Source organism: Capronia epimyces (assembly GCF_000585565.1).
Source record: "Capronia epimyces CBS 606.96 chromosome Unknown aczIQ-supercont1.3, whole genome shotgun sequence".
In the NCBI taxonomy this organism is placed as follows: domain Eukaryota; kingdom Fungi; phylum Ascomycota; class Eurotiomycetes; order Chaetothyriales; family Herpotrichiellaceae; genus Capronia; species Capronia epimyces.
In genome coordinates, this window is record NW_006912906.1 from 2,495,090 (window position 1) to 2,518,981 (window position 23,892).

The 23,892-nt window shown below is 56.5% G+C and overlaps 7 protein-coding genes across 7 annotated transcripts; 3 read left to right on the forward strand and 4 right to left on the reverse strand.

Annotated features, from left to right (window-relative positions):
* Nucleotides 1–215: 215 nt before the first annotated feature.
* A1O3_04179 (acetoacetate-CoA ligase) lies at nt 216–3,108 on the reverse strand (the record flags this gene model as incomplete). The annotated part of the gene is made up of 6 exons (XM_007734309.1): nt 216–628; nt 960–1,052; nt 1,235–1,456; nt 1,545–1,881; nt 1,995–2,887; nt 3,006–3,108. 6 exons carry the CDS (start codon nt 3,106–3,108, stop codon nt 216–218), a joined length of 2,061 nt encoding a protein of 686 aa, XP_007732499.1.
* A 2,863-nt stretch (nt 3,109–5,971) lies between these two features.
* A1O3_04180 (uncharacterized protein) lies at nt 5,972–7,219 on the reverse strand (the record flags this gene model as incomplete). Its single annotated transcript, XM_007734310.1, has 2 exons — nt 5,972–7,086; nt 7,147–7,219. The coding sequence occupies 2 exons, from the start codon at nt 7,217–7,219 to the stop codon at nt 5,972–5,974; spliced, it is 1,188 nt and encodes a 395-aa protein (XP_007732500.1).
* Nucleotides 7,220–9,579: 2,360 nt separating this feature from the next.
* On the reverse strand, nt 9,580–11,622 carry A1O3_04181 (uncharacterized protein; the record flags this gene model as incomplete). Its single annotated transcript, XM_007734311.1, has 4 exons — nt 9,580–10,148; nt 10,201–10,815; nt 10,899–11,467; nt 11,537–11,622. 4 exons carry the CDS (start codon nt 11,620–11,622, stop codon nt 9,580–9,582), a joined length of 1,839 nt encoding a protein of 612 aa, XP_007732501.1.
* Nucleotides 11,623–12,435: 813 nt separating this feature from the next.
* Nucleotides 12,436–14,378, reverse strand: A1O3_04182 (uncharacterized protein; the record flags this gene model as incomplete). Its single annotated transcript, XM_007734312.1, has 9 exons — nt 12,436–12,448; nt 12,503–12,543; nt 12,605–12,670; nt 12,730–13,240; nt 13,299–13,356; nt 13,408–13,495; nt 13,558–13,795; nt 13,861–13,942; nt 14,009–14,378. The coding sequence occupies 9 exons, from the start codon at nt 14,376–14,378 to the stop codon at nt 12,436–12,438; spliced, it is 1,467 nt and encodes a 488-aa protein (XP_007732502.1).
* Nucleotides 14,379–15,007: 629 nt separating this feature from the next.
* On the forward strand, nt 15,008–16,424 carry A1O3_04183 (uncharacterized protein; the record flags this gene model as incomplete). The annotated part of the gene is made up of 6 exons (XM_007734313.1): nt 15,008–15,126; nt 15,188–15,239; nt 15,308–15,402; nt 15,493–15,715; nt 15,779–16,164; nt 16,247–16,424. 6 exons carry the CDS (start codon nt 15,008–15,010, stop codon nt 16,422–16,424), a joined length of 1,053 nt encoding a protein of 350 aa, XP_007732503.1.
* An 815-nt stretch (nt 16,425–17,239) lies between these two features.
* A1O3_04184 (uncharacterized protein) lies at nt 17,240–20,361 on the forward strand (the record flags this gene model as incomplete). Its single annotated transcript, XM_007734314.1, has 2 exons — nt 17,240–18,612; nt 18,741–20,361. 2 exons carry the CDS (start codon nt 17,240–17,242, stop codon nt 20,359–20,361), a joined length of 2,994 nt encoding a protein of 997 aa, XP_007732504.1.
* A 1,253-nt stretch (nt 20,362–21,614) lies between these two features.
* On the forward strand, nt 21,615–23,522 carry A1O3_04185 (uncharacterized protein; the record flags this gene model as incomplete). The annotated part of the gene is made up of 4 exons (XM_007734315.1): nt 21,615–21,923; nt 22,029–22,291; nt 22,364–22,466; nt 22,605–23,522. The coding sequence occupies 4 exons, from the start codon at nt 21,615–21,617 to the stop codon at nt 23,520–23,522; spliced, it is 1,593 nt and encodes a 530-aa protein (XP_007732505.1).
* Between the last annotated feature and the right edge of the window lie 370 nt (nt 23,523–23,892).

Here is a 23,892-nt window from a genome sequence, read left to right on the forward strand (position 1 = left end):
CGACCGTCGACATGGCCAACTCGTGTCCCCAAGACAATGAATATACGGCCGATTGAGGGACCGTAGCCCTCGCTAGTACGTCTCCTGTTGCCTGATCGCCATACAACTGGAGGTCGCTCCCTCACTGGTGCGTGTCCTATAGCCTGATCGCCACATAACTGGAGGTCGCTCTCCTGACTCGGGATCGGGTCTGCCCTATCTCTCACTATCGTAGTCTACAGCTTACTGGCAACCTTTGCGCCACCCACACCATCACCATCCAGCCTAGCAAACTGCTCATACCACTTCAACGAGGCCGGGTTGGCAATGGTGGAGCTCGGGGTGATGGACTGGCCCGACACGATCTTCTTGACCGGCAATTCGGTCTTCTTGCCATTGACGGTGATGGGAATGTCGGGCGTCTCGAAGATGAACTTGGGCACGTGCCGCGGACTCAGGTCCTGGCGGATGCGCGTCTCGATGGCCTTCTTGAGCTTGTGGTCGAGAGTGTGGCCAGGCTTCATCTTGACGAAGAGGAGGACTCGCTCGTCGCGATCCTGCGGCCGCCGCTGGCCCACGCACAGACTGTCTTCGATCGAGCTGAAGATGTTGAGCGTGTTGTAGATCTCGGCACTGCCGAATCGGACACCTGGCGTCGAGAGATGGTCTAGTCAGCATTCGAATATCATATCATATCTCACATCACAGTCACAGTCACAGTCACCGTCACAGTCACAGTCACAGTCACAGTCACCGTCACAGTCACAGTCACAGTCACCGTCACAGTCACAGTCACAGTCACCGTCACCGTCACAGTCACAGTCACCGTCACAGTCACAGTCATAGTACATAAATCCTGGTATGGTGTTGATTGGTGTTGGGTTGGTCGCTGGCAGCCAGAAGAGACGGGGAAGATGGAGCGGAGGGCTTCGAAAGCCACACAACACAACACAACCCAACAGGGAACAGGGAACACTCACCGGATGGGTTCAAGACGCCGTCGCTGCGCCCAAGGAACGCGATGCCCTGGGTGGCCGGGTCCATGCGAATATAGTCGCCTTGATGCCAAATACCTGTACACGGACGGGATGGTCAGCCTAGCCCCCGGAAGGGAAGGGGAACTGCGTTGCGTGTTCGCAATCGATATCGGTGAGAGTGGGAGTAGGAGTGAGATTGGGAGTAGGAGTGGGAGTGGGAGTGGGAGTGGGATTGAAGTGTTGGTGTCTGTGCTTGTGCTGGTGCTTCGCATATTCACCTGGAAATCTCTCAAAGTATGCAGCCTTATATCGCTTGCCGCCCTCGTCGCCCCAGAAGAAGGCCGGCTGGGACGGAAATGGCGCCGTGCACACCAGCTCGCCGGGCTCGCCGGTGGCTTCGATCGGCTCGCCGTCGTCCGAGAAGATCTGCACCTTCATGCCCAGTGCGCGTGCCTGGCACCAGCCGGCATAGATGGGCAGACTGGGCGTGCCATGGACGACTGTTGCAATATCTTGTCAGTTCACAGTTCACAGTTCACAAATCACACAGCGACGGGGTCATTGCGTCGTGCTTGGGCGTTGGCTTACAGGCTCCTGCAATGTCCGTGCCCCCTGCGATGCTGCTGAGTTGAACGGGGCCGAAAGTCTTGTACACCCAGTAGTATTGGGGCTCGGTCAGCACGGAGCCGGTACTGGTGATGACTTTCAAGGCGTCGAGGCCGGCCGGCAAGTCTCGTTTCGAGATGCCGGCCTGTTCCAGCAGAGAGAGATAATGGGCACTGGTGCCAAAGTGCGTCACGCGCTGAGCGGCGAGGATCTGAAGTAGAATGAGCGGACTGGGCTTGACCGGCGATCCGTCGTACAGGATCGAGCGTGCACCGCTCAGCAAGCCCGACACCGAGTAGAGGTACATGATCCAGTTGGTCTGCCGTGATTACTGTAGTCAGCACAGGCACGTACACGGTCACAGGGACAGGACAGGACAGTCATAGTCATAGTCATAGTTACTCCTCATCCCCTCTGAGTCGCTTCACTTACCGTCGTGTATTGCAGGTAGACGCTGCTTCGGGTCATGTCGATGCCGAGGATTTGCTCCACCTTCTGCTTGAGCAGGACACCGCCCAGAGTGTGCACCAGACATTTGGGCTGGCCGGTGGTTCCGGACGAGTAGACGACGACGAGCGGGTGCGCGAACTCCAGCTGAGCAAACGTGAGGTCGTCCGGCGCTCCGGCGGTGAACGAGTCGAGGGTGTGGAAGGAGGAATCGGACTGGGCTCGGTTGAGGTTGAGACTGTCACCGCCGAACCGGGGCACCACGATCAGATCCTGCAGGCCAGCATCGCGCCGGAGACGGACGGCCACCTTCTTGGCCTTTTCCAGGCACGGAATGCGTTTGCCGTTGTACAGCACCCAGTCGTCGGCGAACAACACCTTGGGCTTGACTTGCAGGAAGCGGTCCAGAATGCCCTTCTCGCCCATCTCCGGGGAACAGCAGGTGAAGGTGGCGCCGATGGCGGCCGCGGCCAGCAAGGCCACAAAGGTGTCGATGCTGTTGGCCCCGACAAAGGCCACCCGGTCCAGCTTCCGCACGCCGGCTCGCGTCAGGGCGTTGGACAGCCGGCCGACGCGGCGCCGCAGCTGCGACAGCGACACATGCTCGATCTCGCCGGCGCCCTCGCGGATGGCGGTCAGCACGGGCGTCGCGCTGTGGTCGGCCGGCGCGTAGGCGCTTTCCAGAATGTTTTGGGCGAAGTTCAGCCTGGCTTCGGGGAACCACGTCGGCGTGGGTGTGAGCCTGCTGGTCTCGGAGGCGGTGATGGCGTAGGTCGGATGGACCGATGCCCGGACCTGGGTGAACTCCCACAACAGCAGCCAGAAATCATTAAGGCTCTCCTTCTCGGTCGACCAGCGCCAGAGATCATGATAGTCTCCTACAGTAGACACGAGGCAGGTGGTCAGGTCAGTACATGGTTACAGCTTGAAGCATCCCTAAGGAGTCCCTTGCTTGGGGGGAGGGGGAAGAAGCTGATTGGCAGTGATTGAGCTTACTCAGGTTCAGACCGTGTCGTTCATTGGCGAGTTTGCGAAAGGACTCGATCTGGGTGGATGAGATGTCCGGGTGTTCCCAGACCTTGGTTGGAGGCGAGGACATGTCGGTGACTGTGATTACAGCTGCTCAGGCGGACCGGCACTGATCCTGTACGGCTCCCGACTGTTTGGCACAGAGGGCGACACAGATGGTGATGGTGATGGTGCTGATATTCTTTGCGTGTGGCCAGGCTATGAGGGACGCCGGAACGAAAGCGTGACCGTGACCAGTGACCAGTGACGAGATGCTATACTGTATGTAGAGTGTAGGTGAACTGTTTGTTTGTCCAGGCCGAGGTAAGCAACCCGTATGTACTGTCCTCTGTACACCGTACAACTCAACATCATAACAGTATAGGCGTCCAATCATAACAGTATAGGCGTCCAACTGGCATAGGGGCTCTGACCACCGTCCGGCCCGTATTCGGCCTCGGAGATCCATCTGGTTGGCCTGCTTAGCCTCGGGCTCCCCAGCAGACCTGACATCTTAGCCTAATCATGCCCTTCGGACAATCTGCCGATGCGCCAGGACTGACTGGGCACACAGTCGCCATCCAGAGTGCTCCGTAGTGTACTCCGTATGGAGGACAGGTATGTATGTACTATGTAGTATGTATAAGGCCAGCGACGGAAGTCTCCCGTGTCCAGTTATGTAGGTGCCAGTAGGAGTATGTACTCCGTACTCATGACCGATATTAGTCATCTCAGGAGGACAGCTGTGAGTCTCCGTCCTGACTCCCTCTCCTGGTGGTACATACAAGTACACTATCACTCTGTAGACTGCCCCCATCTTCTGGTGGCCCGTCGTGATGTATAGCAAGAGAGACAAGTACCGCGTGTCTCTGCTTTTAGGACAGCGCTCAGGCATCCTTTGCCGTTGCGATGGGCCAGTTGGAGCCTAAAACGACCTTCCAAGTAGTTGGGCTATCCAGGCGCGGCCACCCCCAAGGATCCCTTAGCCTCGTCCTTCTAGATCTCTTGGTGTTCATCGATCTGGATGAGATGGAGATGATCAAACAGGTGTAGGTGTCTCACCCGTTGCCAACCAAGACCACCTTCTTTCGAAGTTGACAGTGTCCTACCCTGGGTCACATTGATGGAGGCACTGGGGACACTGAAGACGGTTCAGCCGAGCTCTCTCTCTGCTCAGCCTGGCGCTGGACGGAGTATATGCGATTGATCCTCTTACTACCCTCTCTGCTTGTCTTGGAGTTGGTGGGCCAAGCCACTGCCAGCTGTGCCAGTGCACGGAGATTTTATGGGGTGTGGGTGACCCAGCCAAAGAGAGATCTGGGGCAGGAAGGGGGAAGGGGAAAGGGGGCTGAGGTCACGCCCGGTAAAGGCCGAAGGTTGGGGTTTTGGGAGGTAAGGAGGGTTGAATCCACCAAATATAGAGGCTATGGGGCCACAAGATTACAGTAGGCTGGAACCCCCTAACCCTCTCTGCGAGTAGCCTAAGCCTGACATGCACATCACATTGTTTGGCATGGTCTACTCTGTGCCTCGGAGACGGGAAACTCAAACATGACTGCCGACCTCTCGGATTTTGTACCGAGGGTTACCTTCAACATACTGCAGACTCGTCTGGCACCCTGGGTCAAGCAGCCGGGCGACACACGAGTGACCAGCAAGATCTTGCCCAAGGCCCAACTGTGCCTGGTAGGCTCGTGGTCTTGATGTAGCCCAGTCCGGGCTGAGCCGACCCAGGGAGGGCCTAAGGCTAAGGAGGCCTTTATATGGTGAATGCCCCAGCCTTACAGGAAGAAGTATGTATGTACCCCTACTTGCATCAGCCTCTGCAAAACAGACCAGTAACTCAATTCAACTCGTTTCACCTCCAGCCTCATGGCGGATTTACCAACCACTGTGCAAAGCACATTGCTATCCACATACACACAGCCCAACCAATATCTCAGCAACAATGTGCCCCCGACGAACGGCGTGGCCACCAACGGTGAGACCACCCACAACGGCAAAGGATATCAGATCCCAGACACTTATCTGGGCACCCGGTCACCTGTGCGGGTGGTTGTGAGGAATTTCCCGACTTGCCTCAGCTGAGGAATATTTACGTCGTGACCGGTGTCCTGGGCGTTGCCCTGCATGCCTATGTCATCTCCAGGATAGTCACATCAGGTGACCCGGATTTCACGCTGAAGTCGGTCTTCTGGCCTGATTCCCGTTCTGAGCCAAAGCTTCTCGGAGAAGGCATTCGAAATCTCTTCATGGCGGATTTTCAGGGATTTTATATCGCGTCGTATGTCTGGTGCTGCAATGCGGTGTGGGATTTGAAGCGCGTCGGCCGGACCACGTTCGACGTAGGTAAAACCGCGATCCTCATCCTCTTGGGCAATTTCATCATCGGCCCTGGTGCTACCATGTCGGCAGTCTGGTACTGGAGAGAAAACGCCATGGCCAAGACGATTTTCAACAAAAGCAGAGCATAATCGCCCCAGCTGGTGGTGGAGGAGCATGGACTTCCCAAGTATGCAGACCATTCGAAGAAGGGACATATTGCCTGCGAGGTAACCAGGAACCTTTGTCTGTACGTGACGGTACAGGGATGTAAAGGTAAGGGTTGGTTGCTCGTACATTATAAGATGTCGTCGTCTCATGACTCTCTTCCTCCGTTCGATGTTAGGTCGAGGGGTATTGGAGACAGTAAAAATCGTATAGAATGCTTCAAAGCTAAGTTTGCAAGACTTGCCACCAATCGGAAATTGCTATAGTTGAATGCGAAGCGTGGTAGATCGGGACTGGACAACAGAGGAGATCTCTGGACAACAGATTACCCCATAGCATGTTGGTAGCTTTTCTGTACATTCCGTGTGCCGCAGAATCGACGCATCGAGTGGGCTAGCAGTCGTAGGCTCATGCGCAGTATGGAGAAGCTTAGGTCAATTAATCTCTTGAATAAGGAGGCTTGGTTAGGAAAGGGTCATATGTGGCGGATTCAACAAGGGATCTCCAGAGGGAGGCACGTCCGAGAAGATGTTGTCGAGACCGCCCCAGAAGAAGGTCGTCGGGGCTAAATCAACCCCAAACGATGCCCAAACGGCGTCAGGCTTGTTGAGGACTGCATTTGAGTCGGGCCCGCGTATGTAGGACTCACAGCCTGAAGATAGCCCAGGGGCAGGAATTGCTGGACCTCCCGCGGCGGGAGAATGGAAGAAGTCGACCAGCGAGCCCTCCGCACTGATATGCTTCAGCGCATCAAGCATACGCTTTGTGATGGGGAAATGGGGCTGAACCGCTTCCAGGCTTTTGATCAGGGAGCGAACCCAAACAGCGTCGCGCTGCTGCACATCATGGGAGCTCGAAACTTGGTTGAAATGGTGGATTAAGGTCGTGGCTGCCACGACAGCATTGTCCAGCATAATCGAAGGTATCTTCTCCACCCCGAATACCTCTCTATAGGTTACCACTAGGCGAGCGATGCGGAGCGCCTCCTGGTAAATCGCACGGCTGGAATCTTCAGACATCATGCCAGGGATGCTGTCTCCCGATATCTGCGAGTATCTCCGTTTCCGAGGATTTGGACATCTAGCAAGGGCCTGCCTCAAGAGGATCTGTACTTTGCAGTACTGGGTGTGTAGGCCATACCCAGCCATGTCCAGATTCGTCAGGCGGCTCTCAACGTAAACCAGCTCGGGTGGGAGAGTGTTGTACCAGTCTTGCATCTGGGCAATGAGGTTGGGGAGAGAAGAAGAGGCATCGAAGTCGCCCACATACTGATTGTTGAGGATGTGGGATATCTCGGACATAGGCACACAAAGACCAAGCCAGGCGTTGAGAAGTGGTGAGTCTGACTTCTGGTGGGACTTGCACCGGGCGGCGGCAATGCTTATGATCGATTTGGGGATAGAGCTCGGCCGGCCCAGGTACAGAGTCCACACGCCTTCGTATACGATACACGCAGCAACGAGAGCATATGCCAAGGCACTCTCTCTGGTCGCCTCATTGTCCGTCCCTTCAAGAGCGACATGATTGATGTCTGCAAGTTCATGTAGACCAAGGTCGGACAACATTCGACAAGCAATACCTGCGAAGCTCAGTAAAACGGCCTTATCAATAATCTCGAATGGCGAAGGTTAATGCTTACCACAGTACATCCACCCTGGGCGATCATTTCCCTGCGTCACCTCATATTCGCTAAGTAGCAAGAAGCCTTGCATGATTGCCGGAGTTGGCTCTTGCAGAGCACCCAGTATTTCGTTCCTAGCCAACTGGGCATATTCACGTGCGAGTGAACGCACCACGCTCGAGGTGCTGAGGCGGGTGGCGCAGGCCAGGATGGCGTACTCGAGAAACGTGCAGTACCATCGGGACTGGGTCCCCTGGGCCCGAGAAGTGGAAAAGCAATCTTTATCAACGATATCAACCCAAAGTGTCTGGTACTTGAAAAAGGACTGGATCAGGTGGTTTCTCAGATGGGGCGAAGTTGGATCGAGGTCGATACCTAGGGCAACCGCGTCGTCGGCAAAGTTTTGCGTTGACCCTTCGAGAGGCGACCCAACGTGGGGATGGGATGTCAGTCCAAAAAACCCGGACAAGTCGTCTGATGGCTTTTCTCCTGCGTTTACACGATCTGTGGTCAACGACGTGGACGACGGTGGATGGGTGCCCGTCGAGAGCTCCGGGTTTTGTAGATTGGTTGGGGGAGAATAACGGTCGATGTTCGGAGACTGAGGGCCGCTTTCCACATAAATCAGCAGGCATTGAATAGAATCCACGCAGAGCCTTCAAGACTACGCCATACCGTTGCTCAGATCGCATGGTTTGCGTGGTTCCCGCCGCACCTGTCGTTGTGTTCCCACATTCTTGAGGTATTCCATTTCCTTCTCGTTGAGTGAGGGCTTCGAGGGTTTGGATGCGTTGTTGGAGCTCTTCGACGTACTTCCAACTTACAGACCTAGAGTCACACTCAGCCGTGGAACGGAGGCAACTTGTGAAGCCGAGCTAACCTCCTGCCGTCGGATGTCGGGTCCAACACGCAGCTCTGTGCTGTTCGTCGACAAGGAGAACAGGATTGACCGGCGGGGAGAGACTGCGCGTCGCACTATAGGACCGTGTCAGCTACTGACTTCACAGAGTACCCGAGAAGCCATCAGCGGCATTGGCCTACCTTGACCTTGCGCAGACGGCAACTTTGACAGGCAACTGAGGCACGAGCCTTATGACTCACACCTGTGACCTGAGTGGAATTCCGTTCTGTAGCCATGTGCCATGGACTTTAGATGGGATCCTAGTAGGTGCTATGGGAGCGAAGAAGTGCGTGGTCCGACAAAGCTGGGAGCGGACATCAAGGTGCGCCCCCAAGCCCCGAGCGCAGGCGGGGTCCCCTTACTGCCCCAGCTTAGGCAACGCTCCGCACTTTGGCTCTGTAACCCCAGGCTTAGGCTAAGGTCTAAACGATGATAATGTGGCCTTCGCCCACGTTTGGCAAGTCAGCCGCGTTCCAGTATGCACCCGCCAATACTGCGGTTCTCGAGTGACAATGTTAACTATCAAGACAACCTTCCATGGTATGTACAACGTATCTCATGGTTTGGTCATGTTAGCTGACCCTGAAGGTATGGCCAGACGGACGAAATCCTCCCCCTTGACACTCCTTCTACCTATCTGCCAATACGGCGTACAGTCTCTGATCTTACCTCGTGAAGGCACAGTGTATCCTTTCACCGACAGGAGGATATCTGTTCTGCCCTTCAGAGTTTCCACAATATCGAGGACCATAAGCATGTCAATTGCAGCGCCCTAGGGTCGATCGACGCACTTCTAAAATACCTCCTGTACATCGTGCCCTGGGTCTACGGTCTACCATTCCAACTCACCCCGCAACCACTCGATTCTTAGTCAAGAACCCTCGGGTACCACATCTGCGCACGGAGGATATTCAAACAGTACTCCGTAGTATGCACGAGATTCCCACCATTGGAGCGGTCGTCGACCAGCTCGAGTCAGATCCCCTGCGTTCCGAGTACGTAGCCGAAACGAAGACAGGTCTAACATCAATCGGCTTTTCCGAGATATACCCCATGGGCCCATACTGAGCCTTCGGGCCAGTTTCCGAACCGTTCTGTCCTCTCCACACAGGTGGCCGTTCGCTGTCACTGTGCTCGGCGCCGGCCGATATGGCAACATTGAACAGCAAGGCTTCGGCGTGGGGCCGAAGAATCCACTGCACCATTGCCGGGGAACAGACACTCATGCTTCTCTCCCCCACAGTCCCTGAGCCAGCTCCCGAGGCATGCTTGTTGATGGCGGATCCTGCGCGACAACACTGTGGTCTCATGCTAGAGCACCTCGTTCCCGCCAGTGTTGGCTTGCCAGCCTTGTCATCTGCCCGCGAAGGAACAGTGTCCTGGATGGGTTTAGCCGCCATGTCACCCATCACTCGCCTCTTGACTTGACCACGGCACAACTCTTGAGAGCATGCCGACTACCTCTCGTGTGCATGCTGGATCCAAGAGCGATGTATTCTTGGCTTATCTGGACAGTATCCAGTGAAGGCTGCTCACTGAGAATTTCTTCGTCATGCTACAGAGATAGGACTGTCTAAGAACTTGACCGGTATGTCCAGATACTTGCTTCTCAGATATTCCGCCACGCCCTTGCCCAACATATCGATTCTTGTACTGCTGGCCGCTCCTCCGCCCAGAAAGTCGAGGAATCGAAAGTGTACCGCCCAGATCTGAGGAAACTCACAGCGCTCGACGGTCACACCTGGCTTGATGTCTTCGCCCATCAACTCCACGATCTTTGGTATGGTCAAAGCCGACTGCAGCCACTTGTATTCTTCGGCGCCTCTGACAAAGATACCCACGTTGCAATTGTCGCCCTTGTCTCCCGATCTGCCGTGGGCTACCGAGCCCAGGGGGAAGGACTTTGTCGGCCCAAACGTCTCCAAAGGTATCGGGTTCTCGGTTTCCTTGCTAGGCCTCTTGCCCGGAGGTGGTTCGGTTATGCCATGGTGCTTGATGGCGATTTCTTGCCCGTCCACCACTATGCGGTGTGGCAGGCGTGTATATGAAATGATTCCCGGGAAGAGCTCCATGAACATCTTGGGCGACATGGTCCGGAAATCCAACGACATGTGATATCCTGTCAACTTGTCAATACCGTATCCGGTCTAAGCCGAAAGAGGCTCACTCACCGGCGTAGAACTGCATGCGCAGCGCATAAACATGCTTGCGAAACACATCCTCGCGGATGTCCTCCTTGTTCCGGGCCTTCACCAGTATTCTGTACCCGACGGTGCCCAGAGCCTGCCGAGGAGGATTAACGGCCGCCGACCCGTGACGTTCGATGCTCAACTCCAAGAAGTTGGCATCCTTGAAGGCATATTCCAGTTGCTGGCGCATGAACTGCTCTTTGGCGTCGATGTCCAACCCGTTCATATAGAAGGTCGCCTCCGCCTGGTATCCGCCGATAGCGACCACGATGGCCTTGGTTGTCGGGGGCGGAGGGCTTCCCACGGCTCCTGAGACGCGGACTCGATCCTTTTTGCCGGTGTTCTCGATTCGAACATTTTCAATGTCGGCACTGACGTCGGAGTTGATATACTTGGTGCCTTGGATTTCGTACAAGAACTGGGCGCGCACGTTGAACTCGTCCACGTACCCGGCCGCCTCGGGGTGTTTTGTGATGACCACGGAGCCGTCGTGAGCAATCTCTGCAATGGGAAAGCCCAAGTCCACCAGACCCTCCAGATACGGTCTGACCCCGGAGAAGTTGGCTCCGGTCACGTAGGGTCCGCATTCAATCAGATCTAGTCATGGTCCGCGCGTGTCAGCGAGATCGCTCCTCGTCGTGAAAGGCAGTGGGCATGCTAAGGGGCGAGCATAAACTTACGTCCAGCAATCAGCGCCCCGGCCAGTTCGTCCCACGCATCATGAGACCAGTTGTGCCACCAGGCTGCAAGCGCAATGACAGGGCTGGCGTCGGTGACTCGACCGCAGATGACAATGTCGGCGCCGTTGCGAAGGGCTTCGACAATGCCCCATGCCCCGATGTAGGCCACTCCGCAGTAGGGCTCGCGGTCCCAGTCCTCCAGCTTCCGCTCCGGATGGTCGAGATGGACGATACCCCCGAGTTCCTGCTGCTTGGCTGGGTCGACCACGATCTCGGAGATGTCGTCGCCCTGGACATAGGCTACCTTGAGATGCCCCTGGCCGTGTTTTTGGCAAATCTCTATGGCTTTCCTGGCACACTCGGGAGTATTGAGGGCGCCAGCGTTCGAGACGCATTTGATCTTCTTCTCGGCGATTATGTCGATGCAGTCATCCAGTTGTTCCAGAAACCCGACTTCGTAGCCTTTGGTGGGGTCGTCGTGCTTGCGGATGGCATTCCACGCAATGTTCAACTCCGACAGCCAGTCCCCTGCGATGGCGTCCAGATAGCCCTCGGTTACCATACGATGCCTGTGTTTCGCCCGGTCAGCTCACAGCGCAGGCCAGAGAGGGGAGCTTTCGGCCGCGGAGGAGTCTCACATGGCATAGGGACAGTCTTCCATCGCGCCGGCCACATTTCCAATGATGATGGGCCTCTTGGGCTCCTCCGTCACTGCTGGAGCCATCTTAGTCTTAGGTCTATGATATCTTTTATCCCTTCCCGGTAGAAATGGAAAGAATGCAACAATCTGGGACCTTTTAAATTGAAGAAGAAGAGTGGTTCGAAATCTGGCCGCTGACTTGGATACAAGGCCGCTGTATTCTCGGCGCGACTCAGGACCGCAGCACGCCTGGTGGCTTGTATTGCCGTCCTTCTCGGATATACAGGCACCTACAGGCCATGGCACTCTCCACTAGCCGTGTCATGGTAGGATGAGGGCGGGAGATAATCACAGACGCCGTACCAAACACTGTGAGAGCACCGGGTCTTCGTGGGGATGCTGGCAGCCCCAACTCGGCCGATGCCGACGAGAACGTTAGCAGGGACACGGCCAAAGTGGTCCATGCCAAAAGGACTCTCGCTCATTTCTGCCACCAGACCGGCAACCGGAGCCCTGCGGGACCGGAAGTACAATGATAGCGGTGGCTACACACCGGTGAGATCAACCATTTCAAAGTCTGGCCAGAGGACGGGCCGGTCATTTCCCACCAGGAGGAGAACCAGCTATGTACCAAAAAATGCGCTATCCGCCACACTGGCGGGCACATTGTCGGGGCTGTTCCGCTCTATGACCTCTACTCTGGATTACCGCAATATTCAGTTCGCATTATTGCCGATACCGGTCACAAGTTACTTTTCATTCTACATGAGCTCCCTGTTCTGTTTGGATCGCCCCTGACCATTGTGGGTCAGATCAAATCCAAGCCCTGAGGGAATACATCCAAGATCCAATGCATGTCGAGAGGGCCCAGTCCAAAGCGCGTAAGGCTGGCAGCTTTCAGGAGTTCATACTGTGTGCAAGTTAGCAATGGCTTCCCGCAGCGCAGGATGACTTCCAGACATACTTGATCAGTACAGACTTGGGTTCCGTGAAAGCTCTCAGTGCCTACAGGGTTTCAGAGGTTAGTCGTACACCGTGAAAGTGTGGCTCATCGTTCGCAACTCACATATTCGCCAAATTCACGGCCCAGACCAGAGGCCTTCTTGCCTCCAAATGGGACTTGCATGTTCATCTACAGTGCCATCAGCAACCACTTGGTACAACGGGAGGCAGGAAATTCGCAGAACTTACCACGCTGATGCAGTTGACCCCCACAACACCCGATTCGATTCTGGCGGAAACTCTCAGCGCACGGTTGATATCTTTCGTAAATACTCCCGCCATGAGGCCGTATTCCGTGTCGTTGGCCAGCTCGATCGCCTCCTCCTCTGTCTTGAACGTCAACACCACCGCTACCGGGCCAAAGACCTCCTCCTTGAGGACCTGTGCGGTTGGCTTCGGGTTGAGGAAGACGGTGGGTTCTATGAAGCAGCCCTTGTCTCCTTTTCGTTTACCTCCGAGAACGAGCTGGGCCTCTGTCTCGCCGCGGGCAATCATTGCTTTGACCTTTTCAAAGGCAGCGTCGTCTGCAAGAGGTCCAAATGCTACATTGGGGTCCTGAGGGTCGCCGATGTTGTCGACCGCGGCCCGCATCTTTTCAATGTACTTTTCAGTAAACTCTTTGGCAATACTCTCGTGCACGTAGACACGGGAAGATGCTACGCAAACCTGGCCGGAGCGCGCGAGGATGCCATTGACTGTCCTATACACGCAGCCCAGTTAGTCTCGCGGCAGCCACGCTCTGTGAAAGGGGCGCATACCAGGTTACGGCGTTATCGAGGTTGGCGTCTTCAAAAATGAGAGCTGGGCTTTTGCCGCCTGGTAATGATCAGACCATGGGTCGAGCCCTGCAGACTTGGGGCCCCTTACCTAGCTCCAGGGTGACACGCTTGAGGTTGCTCTGTGCAGCAGCCACCTGGATCTTCTTTCCTGTCGGTATGCTGCCAGTAAAACTGATCTGTCACGACGGGAGTGGTCAACATTCTACCGGACATTGGCGCTGCATATGTCCTTGCTCACCTTTCTGATCCGCATGTGTTGGGCGAGTAGAGCCCCGGTAGATCCATCGCCGGTCAAGACCTGGATCACACCCTTTGGGAAACCTGCCTCTTCGAACAACGGAGCCAGGGCCAAGGAGCCGAGGGGCGACTTCTCGGACGGCTTGACAATGAGAACATTGCCCGTGGCCAAACAGGGGGCCGCCTTCAAGATGAAGGTGGCTACAGGAGCGTTATAAGGATTTACAGCGGCACAGACTCTGCAGCACAATCAGAGTTCCAGCCACCATGGGAAAGAACACAACGGAGGAGGAGAATGTCTCACCCCAGAGGCTCATGTCGCACCAGCTTGACAAACCCGTCATCGGCAGGCAGGTAGTCACCCTTCTGCTTATCGGTCCATCCAGCTTTGTGTGAGGTCAGTGGTTACTCTTGAAGTGGATTCCACTTCCATCTCCAGCTGCCAGGCTTACCGTAGTAAAGCAAACAGTTTTTGATATAGTTCTTCTCGCGCGTGGGGATGAGCGAGACCGGGTTGCCGGTGGTGAGAGAGTCCAGAGTCAGAATGTCTATCAGACGCTCCTCCAAGATGGCATTCAACCGGTTGAATGCTTCGGTGCGTTGCAAGGCTGTAAACTTGCTCCAGGGGCCAACAAAGGCCGCTTCGGCCGCCGCCACCGCCCGGTCGACATCCTCCTGGTCGGCAATGGGCACAGCATCCGCCACCAGCGCGTTGTCCTTGGGGTTCCTCACAGAGAAGGTGCGCTTAGAATGCGATGCGACATATTCCCCATTGATGTAGATCTGGTTCAACGAGCCAGCGGAGGGAGTTTTGCCCGCCATGGTTCCGAGATGGTACTGTCGCTGGGTAAGGCTAATGGGGTCAGGAAAACTATAACTATACTATACTGCTTTACTGCGGTCAGGTGCAAGTGCAGATACAGGTGGAAGGTTCAGGCGTCATCTCTGCGAGTCTTGCACCTGCACTTGACGCTTAAACCAGACCATCCCCAACATTCAGAGAGGGGGTCGACCTCGGTGGTAGCCAACAAACCCCTCTGGCCCGCCTTTTGTTTCCCCGTGGCCCGAGGTCGGCATAGTACATGCACCGCTGGAAGAAGGGGTGCGTGTGGGGGGCTCCAGTTCACCGGACGCCGATTGATGATCTGGACGGATAAGGGGACGGGCCAATTACGGGTTTCGCCCCGCCGGGGTAAGCCTGGATGTCCAACATGTATTTGACGCGGACGAGATGCCCTTTGCCGCGGCCTACCTGACTACAACGGCAAATCAACATACGCCTAAGCCTCACCCAGCCCAAAACGCTTAGAGCTACTGTGGCGTCACAATTGGCACACACACACACAGAGAGAGAGAGAGAGAGGAAGAGAGTGAGAGTGAGGAACAGAGAGACTGAGAACAACAACTGATACTCAACCCAGCCCCAGTTCCAGTCAGTGGTCAAGGACAAGATGAAGGCGGTCGTTTTCCATGGCGCCTTCGACATAAGGGTCGAGGACCGGCCTGAGCCTCAAATCCGTGATCCTACCGATGCCATTGTCAAGGTCCAAACGGCCGGTCTATGTGGAAGGTGATTGATCATACAAGCACTGTTGTCTCCATTCTGTGATGCAGGTCTAATGTCATGTCAGTGAGCTGCACATGTATCGTGGACATCAGACTACAAAGACCGGGCATATCATGGTCAGTTTGATCACCGCTCTGGGCCGGGTCGGCGTCGGCGTGCGGCGTCGCTAATGATGCATGATCAGGGCCACGAGTTTGTCGGCATCGTCACGGCCGTTGGGCCTGACGTACGTACGCACAAGGTCGGTGATAAAGTGGTATCCGTGTTCGCGGCGGTGTGGTGAGTGCGCGGCTACTTCCGCCCCGGTCTTCCGCCCGGATCTCGTCTTGGACCAATTCCGATACTGACGGTTGGCTCCTACGGCCACAGCCAGAAATGCTGGTTTTGCCAACATGGCTTGGGCCAGCGGTGTGAGAACTCTCTCGCCTTCGGCACCCAACAGCTCGACGGCGGACAGGCCGAGTACGTCAGAGCGCCATTCGCGGATGGAACTCTGCACCATGCACCCGCCCATCTGGACGACAATCTCCTGGTCATGATGTGCGATATTTTTCCCACCGGGTATTATGGCATGATACGGGCCCTGGAGTTTGTGCAGCGGCCTCTCATTACTCCTCCGGCCAGTAGCGGTGGCCAGAATGGTGCGCATCTCGAGGTCGGCGCGCGTTTTGTTCCTCAAACGCTGGACGAGGCCGTCTTTGTCTGCCTCGGGTGTGGGCCGGTGGGTATCTGCGCCTTGATGACGGCCGTCACGAAGGGAGTGAAGAAGATCTACGCGGTCGACGCGGTCGACGAGCGTTTGGCCGAGGCGGAGGCCTTGGGCGCGATCCCTCTTAAGCTGGGGAGAGACGACATTCAAAAGACGGTGCTGGAGGCGACTGAAGGTCGAGGCGCCGACGGGGTCATCGAAGTGGTGGGCAACAAGGCCGCTCTACGGTCGGCATTCGACCTGACGAGACAGTGCGGCGTGCTGTCGTCCATCGGCTTCCACCAGGGCGAGGTCCCTTTCCTGGCGTCCGAGTGCTATGCCAAGAACATCACGTACGTGCCTTAGCCCCTGTTGAGAAGGTGTGTGGCTGTGGTTGCGAGCTCGTTGCTGACCGTCCGTCTGTGTTCATCCCAGGGTCAATTTCGGCCGGGCTCCCATCAGCACCCTGTTTACCGAAGCCCTCGAGTGCCTGGAGCAGAACAGGGAGAGGGCGGCGTCCTTTGTGTCGCATGAACTGCCACTGAGTGAAGCGGCCAAGGGGTTCGATATCTTTGAGAAGTATCAAGCGCGAAAAGTGGTGTTCAAGGTGTGACAGCGGCAGCAGTAGCAGCAGTAGCCGCCTGCGTGCCGCAAAGCTTAGAGCTAGAGAGATACTGGCAGGGGAGTTATCAGGGGCCCCCTGGCCTTAGGAGCTGGACATATTTCAGTCGCCATGGCCGGCCAGAGAAATGGGCCTTCCGGAAGCATAGAGACTTATGAGAGGGAGCGACGATGGCCCAGGATCTGATCTAGACGAGCTGTGTTGGATGGTATCACCAGCTGAGGGAGTGTGTCCTTACACTATATTCGTATAGGTATTGTGCTCGGTATATACTGGACTGTATGTAGTGTACCTAGGCGGACTGTATAGGAGGGATGTACTCCGTACTCGGTACAGGATGTACAGTATCATACGTACCTACGTACGGGGTATGTACATCCCAGTACGGAGTACGGAGTACGGATACTGTACGAGTACTGTACAAAGACTCCACGAGTCCCCATGGCTCCCCCTTCGCCCCCCGTAATTCGTAATTTATCTCCCCTCGTCTCTCTTCCTCTTCCCCAGATTCGAAGGGTTTAGCCTTCGCCTTCTCCTTCGCCCTCGGCGGTCGCCGAATACTTATCTATCGCTTCTCCCCGGACGCTGGATCAAATCGTATCGTGGTTCTTCCACCTTCCAGCTTTGTCATCTGAGTGGCACTGTAACCCACAAACGACAACCCACAGCCCACCATCCACCACCCCCAGCCTACGGTTGCGGGTGCGTACCCAGGTCTCAGAGAATAAACAGCAGCGGCGAAGAGAAGAGGCGGCAGGAGGCACTGGACTGCACCTGGACTGCACCCGAACCCGAACCCGACAGCCATGCAGGCCTGTGACCGGTGCCACGCGCGCAAGACCAGATGCGATCGGCGAATCCCTCGCTGCGGCGGGTGCGAGAAGGCCGGGGCGCCCTGCCTGCACGTGGACAAGCTCCGGTCACGCAACCTGCCCCGAGGCTACGTGGAAAGCGTGGAGAGCGACCTGCGAAAGGCCGAGCAGCAGAATCTGGAGATGCAGAGGCAGATAGCCGCTCTGCGCAGCCAGCTGGCCAGGAAGGAGGGTGCGGCTGGTGGTGTCGATGGCAACAGCAATAGCAATAGCAATAGCAATAGCAGCCCAACGTTCTCAGGCAGTCGAGCCACTCATGACCATGACCATGAGCACGAACATGGACATGCACATACACATGCACATGCCCCGTCGTCCGTCAGCCTCGGCGACCACCGGAACGGGAATTTCCACGGCAATGGCAGCATTGCGACGCCCGGCGAGGTCGCTGGCGCTGGTGCTGCGCCTTCGACCACTACCACCACCACCTCCGGCAGGACACCGGCCGACGACGCCGTCGCCACGGAGGTGGGATATCTCACGCTCACGGCGACGGGCGAGACGCGGTTTCTAGGGTCGAGCAGCGGCATGGGGCTGGCCACCATCATCAGCTCGGTGCTCGATCCGCAGCACGCGTCTACTGGCAACTGGCCGACGGAGAGCGGACGCGGCGGCGGCGACTTCAACACCAACCTCAATCTCAACCTCAACCTCAACCATGGCGGCCGCAGTCCACATCCACATCCACCGACGGCCAGCAACAATGGGAATGGGAATGGGAATGGGAACGGGAATGGCGCGATCGGGATGGGCATCGGCATGGATGCAGCAACGTTCCCGCCCCGCGCAGTGGCAATGCAATACATCGAGGCGTATTTCCAGCACACACACATCACGTTCCCGCTCCTCCACCGGCCCAGCTTCCTGGCGGCCGTGGAGCAGATCTACAGCAACCCCAGCTACTACGCGGTCCACACGTTCGACGCGTTCGCATTCGACATGGTGCTGTCGATGGGCAGCTCCAACTTCAACCGGTTCGAGGAGTCCATGACCAGCGGGGCGGCGACGCACTATGCGCGCGCGCGCACCAAGCTGCCCGCCGTGCTGAACATGGGCGGCCTGATCCCGCTGCAGGCCATCACGCTGTTGTCGCAGCACGGCATCTTCAGCAACCTGCGCGACACCAGCGCCAGCATCTGGCATCTCATCGGCATCGGCGCCCGCATCTGCTTCGAGCTGGGCTTGCATCTCGAGCCGAGGCGTGCTAGTCTGGCGGCCGGGAGGGTGGGCTCGAATGCGAATCTGCCCACGACTTTTGAGGCGGAGATGCGGAAACGCACGTTTTGGTGTTTCTACAATTTGGACAGGTGGGCTACCTTTCATCTCTATCTCCATCTTTTGCTTTTTATCTCCATCTCTTGCTTGTTACCTTTATCTCTTTCTCTTGTCTGTCTTGTCTGTCTTGTCTGTCTTGTCACTTACATCAATCCATCAGGGTCGTCAGCTTCACCTTGGGTCGCCCCGTCGCCCTCCGCGACGAGGACATTGACATCTCACTCCCGTCGCCGCTGGAAGACGAGGAATTCGGACCGGACCGACCGATTCCGCCAACGATAAGCACAACCACAACGACCGTACCGTATGCCTCCACCACCACCACCGCCACAGCCGAATCCCACTCCCACTCCCAACCTCAGTCCCAGCTACGGCCCAAGATCACGCCGTTTCTACACCTCATCCGCATCCGACGGCTGTCCGGCAAGATCCTCAGCACGCTGTACGCGGCACAAGAGAAGAGTGACGTGACGGTGGAAGAGAAGACGCGGGTGCGGCGCCAGCTGTACGACGAAGTCATTGCGTGGCGCGACGACACCGCTTTGCTCAATCTCGACCAGCGCGCCCAGGAGGCAGCGGCTGGGTTGGGGGTTGGGTCTGGGTTCGGGTCCGGGTCCGGGTCTCTGCACAGTGGAGTGGGAGGGTCTGGGTCTGGCTTTGTCTCGTGCTTCCTATCGCCGGAATGGTACAACGCAGTGGCCAACAATGCACTCCTCCTCCTCTACCGGCCCTCACCGTACCTGCCGTACCCGGTGACGGCGACCAAGCTGGAAGTCCACGGTGATGGTGATGGTGATGGTGATAGTGACCAGGACCGAGACCGAGACATGGACCGAGATATGGACGACGACGACGACGACGACGACGACGAGGCTGGAGCCAAGGCCAGAAGCAGCAGTAGAGGCAGAAGCGGAAACGGAACCGGAACCGGAACCAGGCCCAAGGGCACCACCACCACCACCGAACCCGGCGACCTGCAGCACATGTTCTACGCGGCCAAGTCGTCCATCACATCGTACTACGAGCTGCACCGCAAGCGGCGACTGAATTACTCGTGGATCACGCTGCACGGCATCTTCATCGCCGGGCTGGCCTACGTCTACGGCATCGGGCTGGCCCTCAAGGACCCGGCCCAGAACATGCCGATCCCGGACTACCTCGACATCATCAACGACACGCGCGCCTGCTCCAACATCCTGGTTGCCATCTGCGAGCGCTGGAGCGTCGCGCGCAGCTCGTGTGAGCTGTTCAATCGGTTGAGCAATGCCGTCATTCGCGACGCCATCAACGCCGTCACCAAGAGGGACAATATGGCCCAGGGGCCGATGCAGACTCGGCATTATTTTTCGTCAAGCAACAACAACCACAACAATAACAATAACAACAATAACCAGGCCATCTCTGGTGGCAATGGCAGTGGCAGTGGCGGTGGCGGTGGCGGTGGCGGTGATGGCAATGGCATTGGCGGTGGTGGTCGCCCCATCGACCCTCTGCTGGCTGCCTCGATGCATGCACAGACACAGCCGCAGCTGGGGATGGATGCGTTCGGGTCGACGTCGACGGCCACGGCTGTCGGGCCTTGCAATCAATTCGACCATATGTTTGTGGCGGACGAGTTTCGCCAGTATTCCCACGCTCTGGACTATACCTTTCTGGGCAACCAGCCGCTGCCGAGCGAGTTGATCAATGGGTTTTCGCAGGACTGGCCGTTCGACGAGGCGCCTTTTTCGCCCCAGGTTAATTATGGGGTTTCTATGCCTGGAGTTGACGGGTTGTGGTAGGCTGTCTTTGCCGTCGTCGTCACTGTCATCATGGCCGTCACCGTCATCGTCATCGTCACTGTTACTCTTGGCCTCTGGTGTGTTGAAGGTCGGGTCGGCGGACCCAGTCGACCGACTTCAATCCTTATGGAAGTCACAGTCGACCGATTTCAATCCTTATGGCAGTCACTAGTGTTGGCATCTCTTCGCATGTCCGCATTCGATATGAACGAGGTAAATAGATGCACCTAGGTAGGCGTTGTTCGTACGGCCTCATGGCCAAAGACGGCATCCAATTTTTTCAACTATGTGGCCAAAGACGGAACCCAATTTGTTCAATATATTATAAATACAGAACATTCAGGAGAACGCAGTCGTGAGCGAATCGAATGACACTACCTCAGGTACTGCCTCCGTATATATGGAAGGCTTAGGCTCCGGCTCCAGCTCCGGCTCTATAGCCTAAGAAGTCATTGATGACTATCCCTGCCGATACCAGACCGAGGCAAGGAAGGGCGAAGGGCAAAGGGCAAAGGTCTCCAACATCAGCCAGCCTAAAGCTCCTTGGAAACATATCATTTACAGCATCATGCCTTATCCTCGGTTATCATGTCATCCCCGTTCTGACTCTGATCCTCGACCTCGGGATGAGCAGCATCCATAGTTGAAGAGCTGGATCCAACTACTGTAACCGTAGCTTAGTACCACTCTCTTTCGGACTGATACCGGGACAGCATCACTCTCTTTCTAGCAGCTACAGCTACCGCCATAGTACTTGTTATCTAGGTCTTGGTCTAGGTCAATGCCGATGGCTTAGCCATACAGTACCTGTTGTCTAGGTCAATGCCGATAGTTTAGCCATATAGCCTAAGCGACCAAGGCTAGAAACCATGGCTACATACTCGAGGTCGGCCCTGGCCGAAGACGAAGACGACGACGAAGCACATGTCCTCACACTCTGGGGACCAACACCAACACCAACACATCACCCCGCAACCCGCGCCGCGATCTGGGGAAGTGGGAAGTGGGAAGTCTGCCCACGGGGAAGCGGAAGGGGTATTTAAGTGGAGAGAGATCCTGCTGTACCTAGTATATGAATTCCGAATCGTCTTCACTTCTTACTGTGCAGTAGACGTATACAGTATACAGCATACAGCAGGTTTACCTCGACCGGCTTCACAGTTCTTGTTCTTTCTGTGGGCCACTCCATTCCATTCCATTCTCGTTTATTACCACAGACATAGAATCCAGATTATTACAACAGGCAGAATAGAATGTCCCTCCTCCAGCAGACCGGAGATGTCTTCAAGGCATACTTCCTGCCGGCCCTCTTGGTCTTGGTTGTGCTTCACTTCGCCATCAACCGCTATGGATATGGTCTGGGAAAGATCCCTGGCCCGTTCGTGGCGTCGTTGACGGACTTTTGGCGCATGTTCCACGCCTACACGAACAAAGGCCACCAGGACTATCTTCTCCATCGGAAGTACAACTCTCCCGTGCTGCGAGTCGGGCCCAAAACAGTGGCAGTGGCTTCTCCCGACGCCGTTCGTGTCATCTATGGCTGGAAGCCAGTCTATCGCAAGGTTCGGCGTCCCTTGTTGCTTGGACTATGTCACTCGGTTCTCAGTTCACTACCAAGGGTGAGCTTGGTGTGCGTGCCGGTGCTGTGCTGACAGCGACGCTCCCAGACCCAGATCTATACCACGCAGTCTCAACTCAACTCGAACGGGCAGCTGGTGGAGAACCTCGCTTCCACCATGGACGAGGAAAAGCACACGCGCCTGGCGAAACCGGTGGCCGCCGCCTACGGCATGAGCACGCTGGTTGAGTTCGAGCCGCTGGTGGATTCCACGTCCCGGACGTTCGTGGAGCAGATGGAACAGCGGTTTGCGCGGCCGACGAAAGAATGCCCTCTGGATCGGTGGCTGCAGATGTATGCCTTCGATGTCATGTAAGAGCCTCCTAGCCTCCTCTTGTCTCGTGCTCCCGCAATGACCGAAGAGATTCGCTAATGCAGTCCCAGTGGCGAGCTGACGTTCAGCAAGAGGATTGGATTCCTCGAGACCGGGCAGGATGTCGACCAGATGATGTACCATACGGGCCGGTTCATGGAGTACACGGGCGTGGTGAGTCTTTTGTCCTCCCTTCCCATCTCCCATCTCCCATCTCCCTTGACCAATGTCCAGCAACTGTATATGTACCTGTCGCCAAGGTACACAGTACTCCCCTCCCGTCCACAGTACTGATCTGTCTGCCTTCGCCAGGTCGGCCAAGTGCCCAATCTGGACTGGTATTTCCGCATCAAAAACCCGATCCTGCACATGTTGCGGCCGACCAGCAACATCCTAGGCTTCACGCTCAAGCAGATCCGAGAGCATCAAAAGTCGTCTCACAGCCCCAGCGACAGCCACAGCGGCCCCCGCGATTTCTTGACCCGCTTTCTCGAGGCGCGGGAGAAATACCCGGACATTGTCGACGAGGGCTTGGTGCACGACTACGCCAACACCAACGTGGCCGGCGGCTCCGACACCACGGCCATCATCCTTCGCACGCTGGTGCATCAGTTCGTGACCCAGCGCAGCATCCTCGACAAGGTGCTGGGCGAGATCGGAGCCGCCTTACGGGCGCGCCAGGCACCAGGAGATGCGGACCCCGACCCTGACCCCGACGCTGACGCCGACATGGATCGGCCCATCACCTGGGCGGAAGGCTTGAAAATGACCTATTATCAGGCCTGTATCAAGGAAGCTCTCCGCTTCCACCCTGCCACGGCTCAGATCCTGCCTCGACTCGTGCCCGCGGGCGGCGTCGAGCTCGGCGGCCATTATCTGCCACCGGGCACGGTGGTCGGATGCAACGCCTGGTCGGTCCACCGCGATCCAGTCCTGTACGGGCAGGACGTCGACCGGTATCGGCCCGAGCGGTGGCTGGAGGTGTCGCCCGACCAGGCACGCAAGATGGAGACGTCGCTCTTGACCTTCGGGGCGGGCAAGCGGGCCTGCGTGGGCAAGAACATCGCCATGCTGGAGATCACCAAGTTCATCCCCGAGTTCTTTCGTCGCTTCGACGTCGAGTTGGTCGACCCTGAGCGCTGGAAGATCACCTCCACCTGGCTGGCGGTTCAGAGTGGTTTGGATGTGAGGTTGAAGGTCCGGCCGTTGGAATCTTTGCTCGCTGAGTGAGTCTCTATCTAATGTACGGATACGGGTACCTACATAATCTAGGTAGCAGTACAGTACTATGTAGGTACGTGTAGCGTTATCGAATTATGGCGTTTCCTAAGGGTGTCCTACTGTCATTGTCCCATTGTCCCACTGTCCCACATTCCCACCTTATCTAATTACCTACAGGATATGTTATATGCACGGAGTACAGACATTAGGTACTCTACATCCGAGTCGGGAGTCTGGGGTCCGGGGTCCGGGGTCTGGGGTATGGGACATGATACAGTATTGTACCCTTGCTTGACCCCAACACCTTTATGCATCCGGATCAGGAAGGCCAGCAACTCCGAGCATGGGCATGGCATGGCATGGCAATTGGCATCCCATT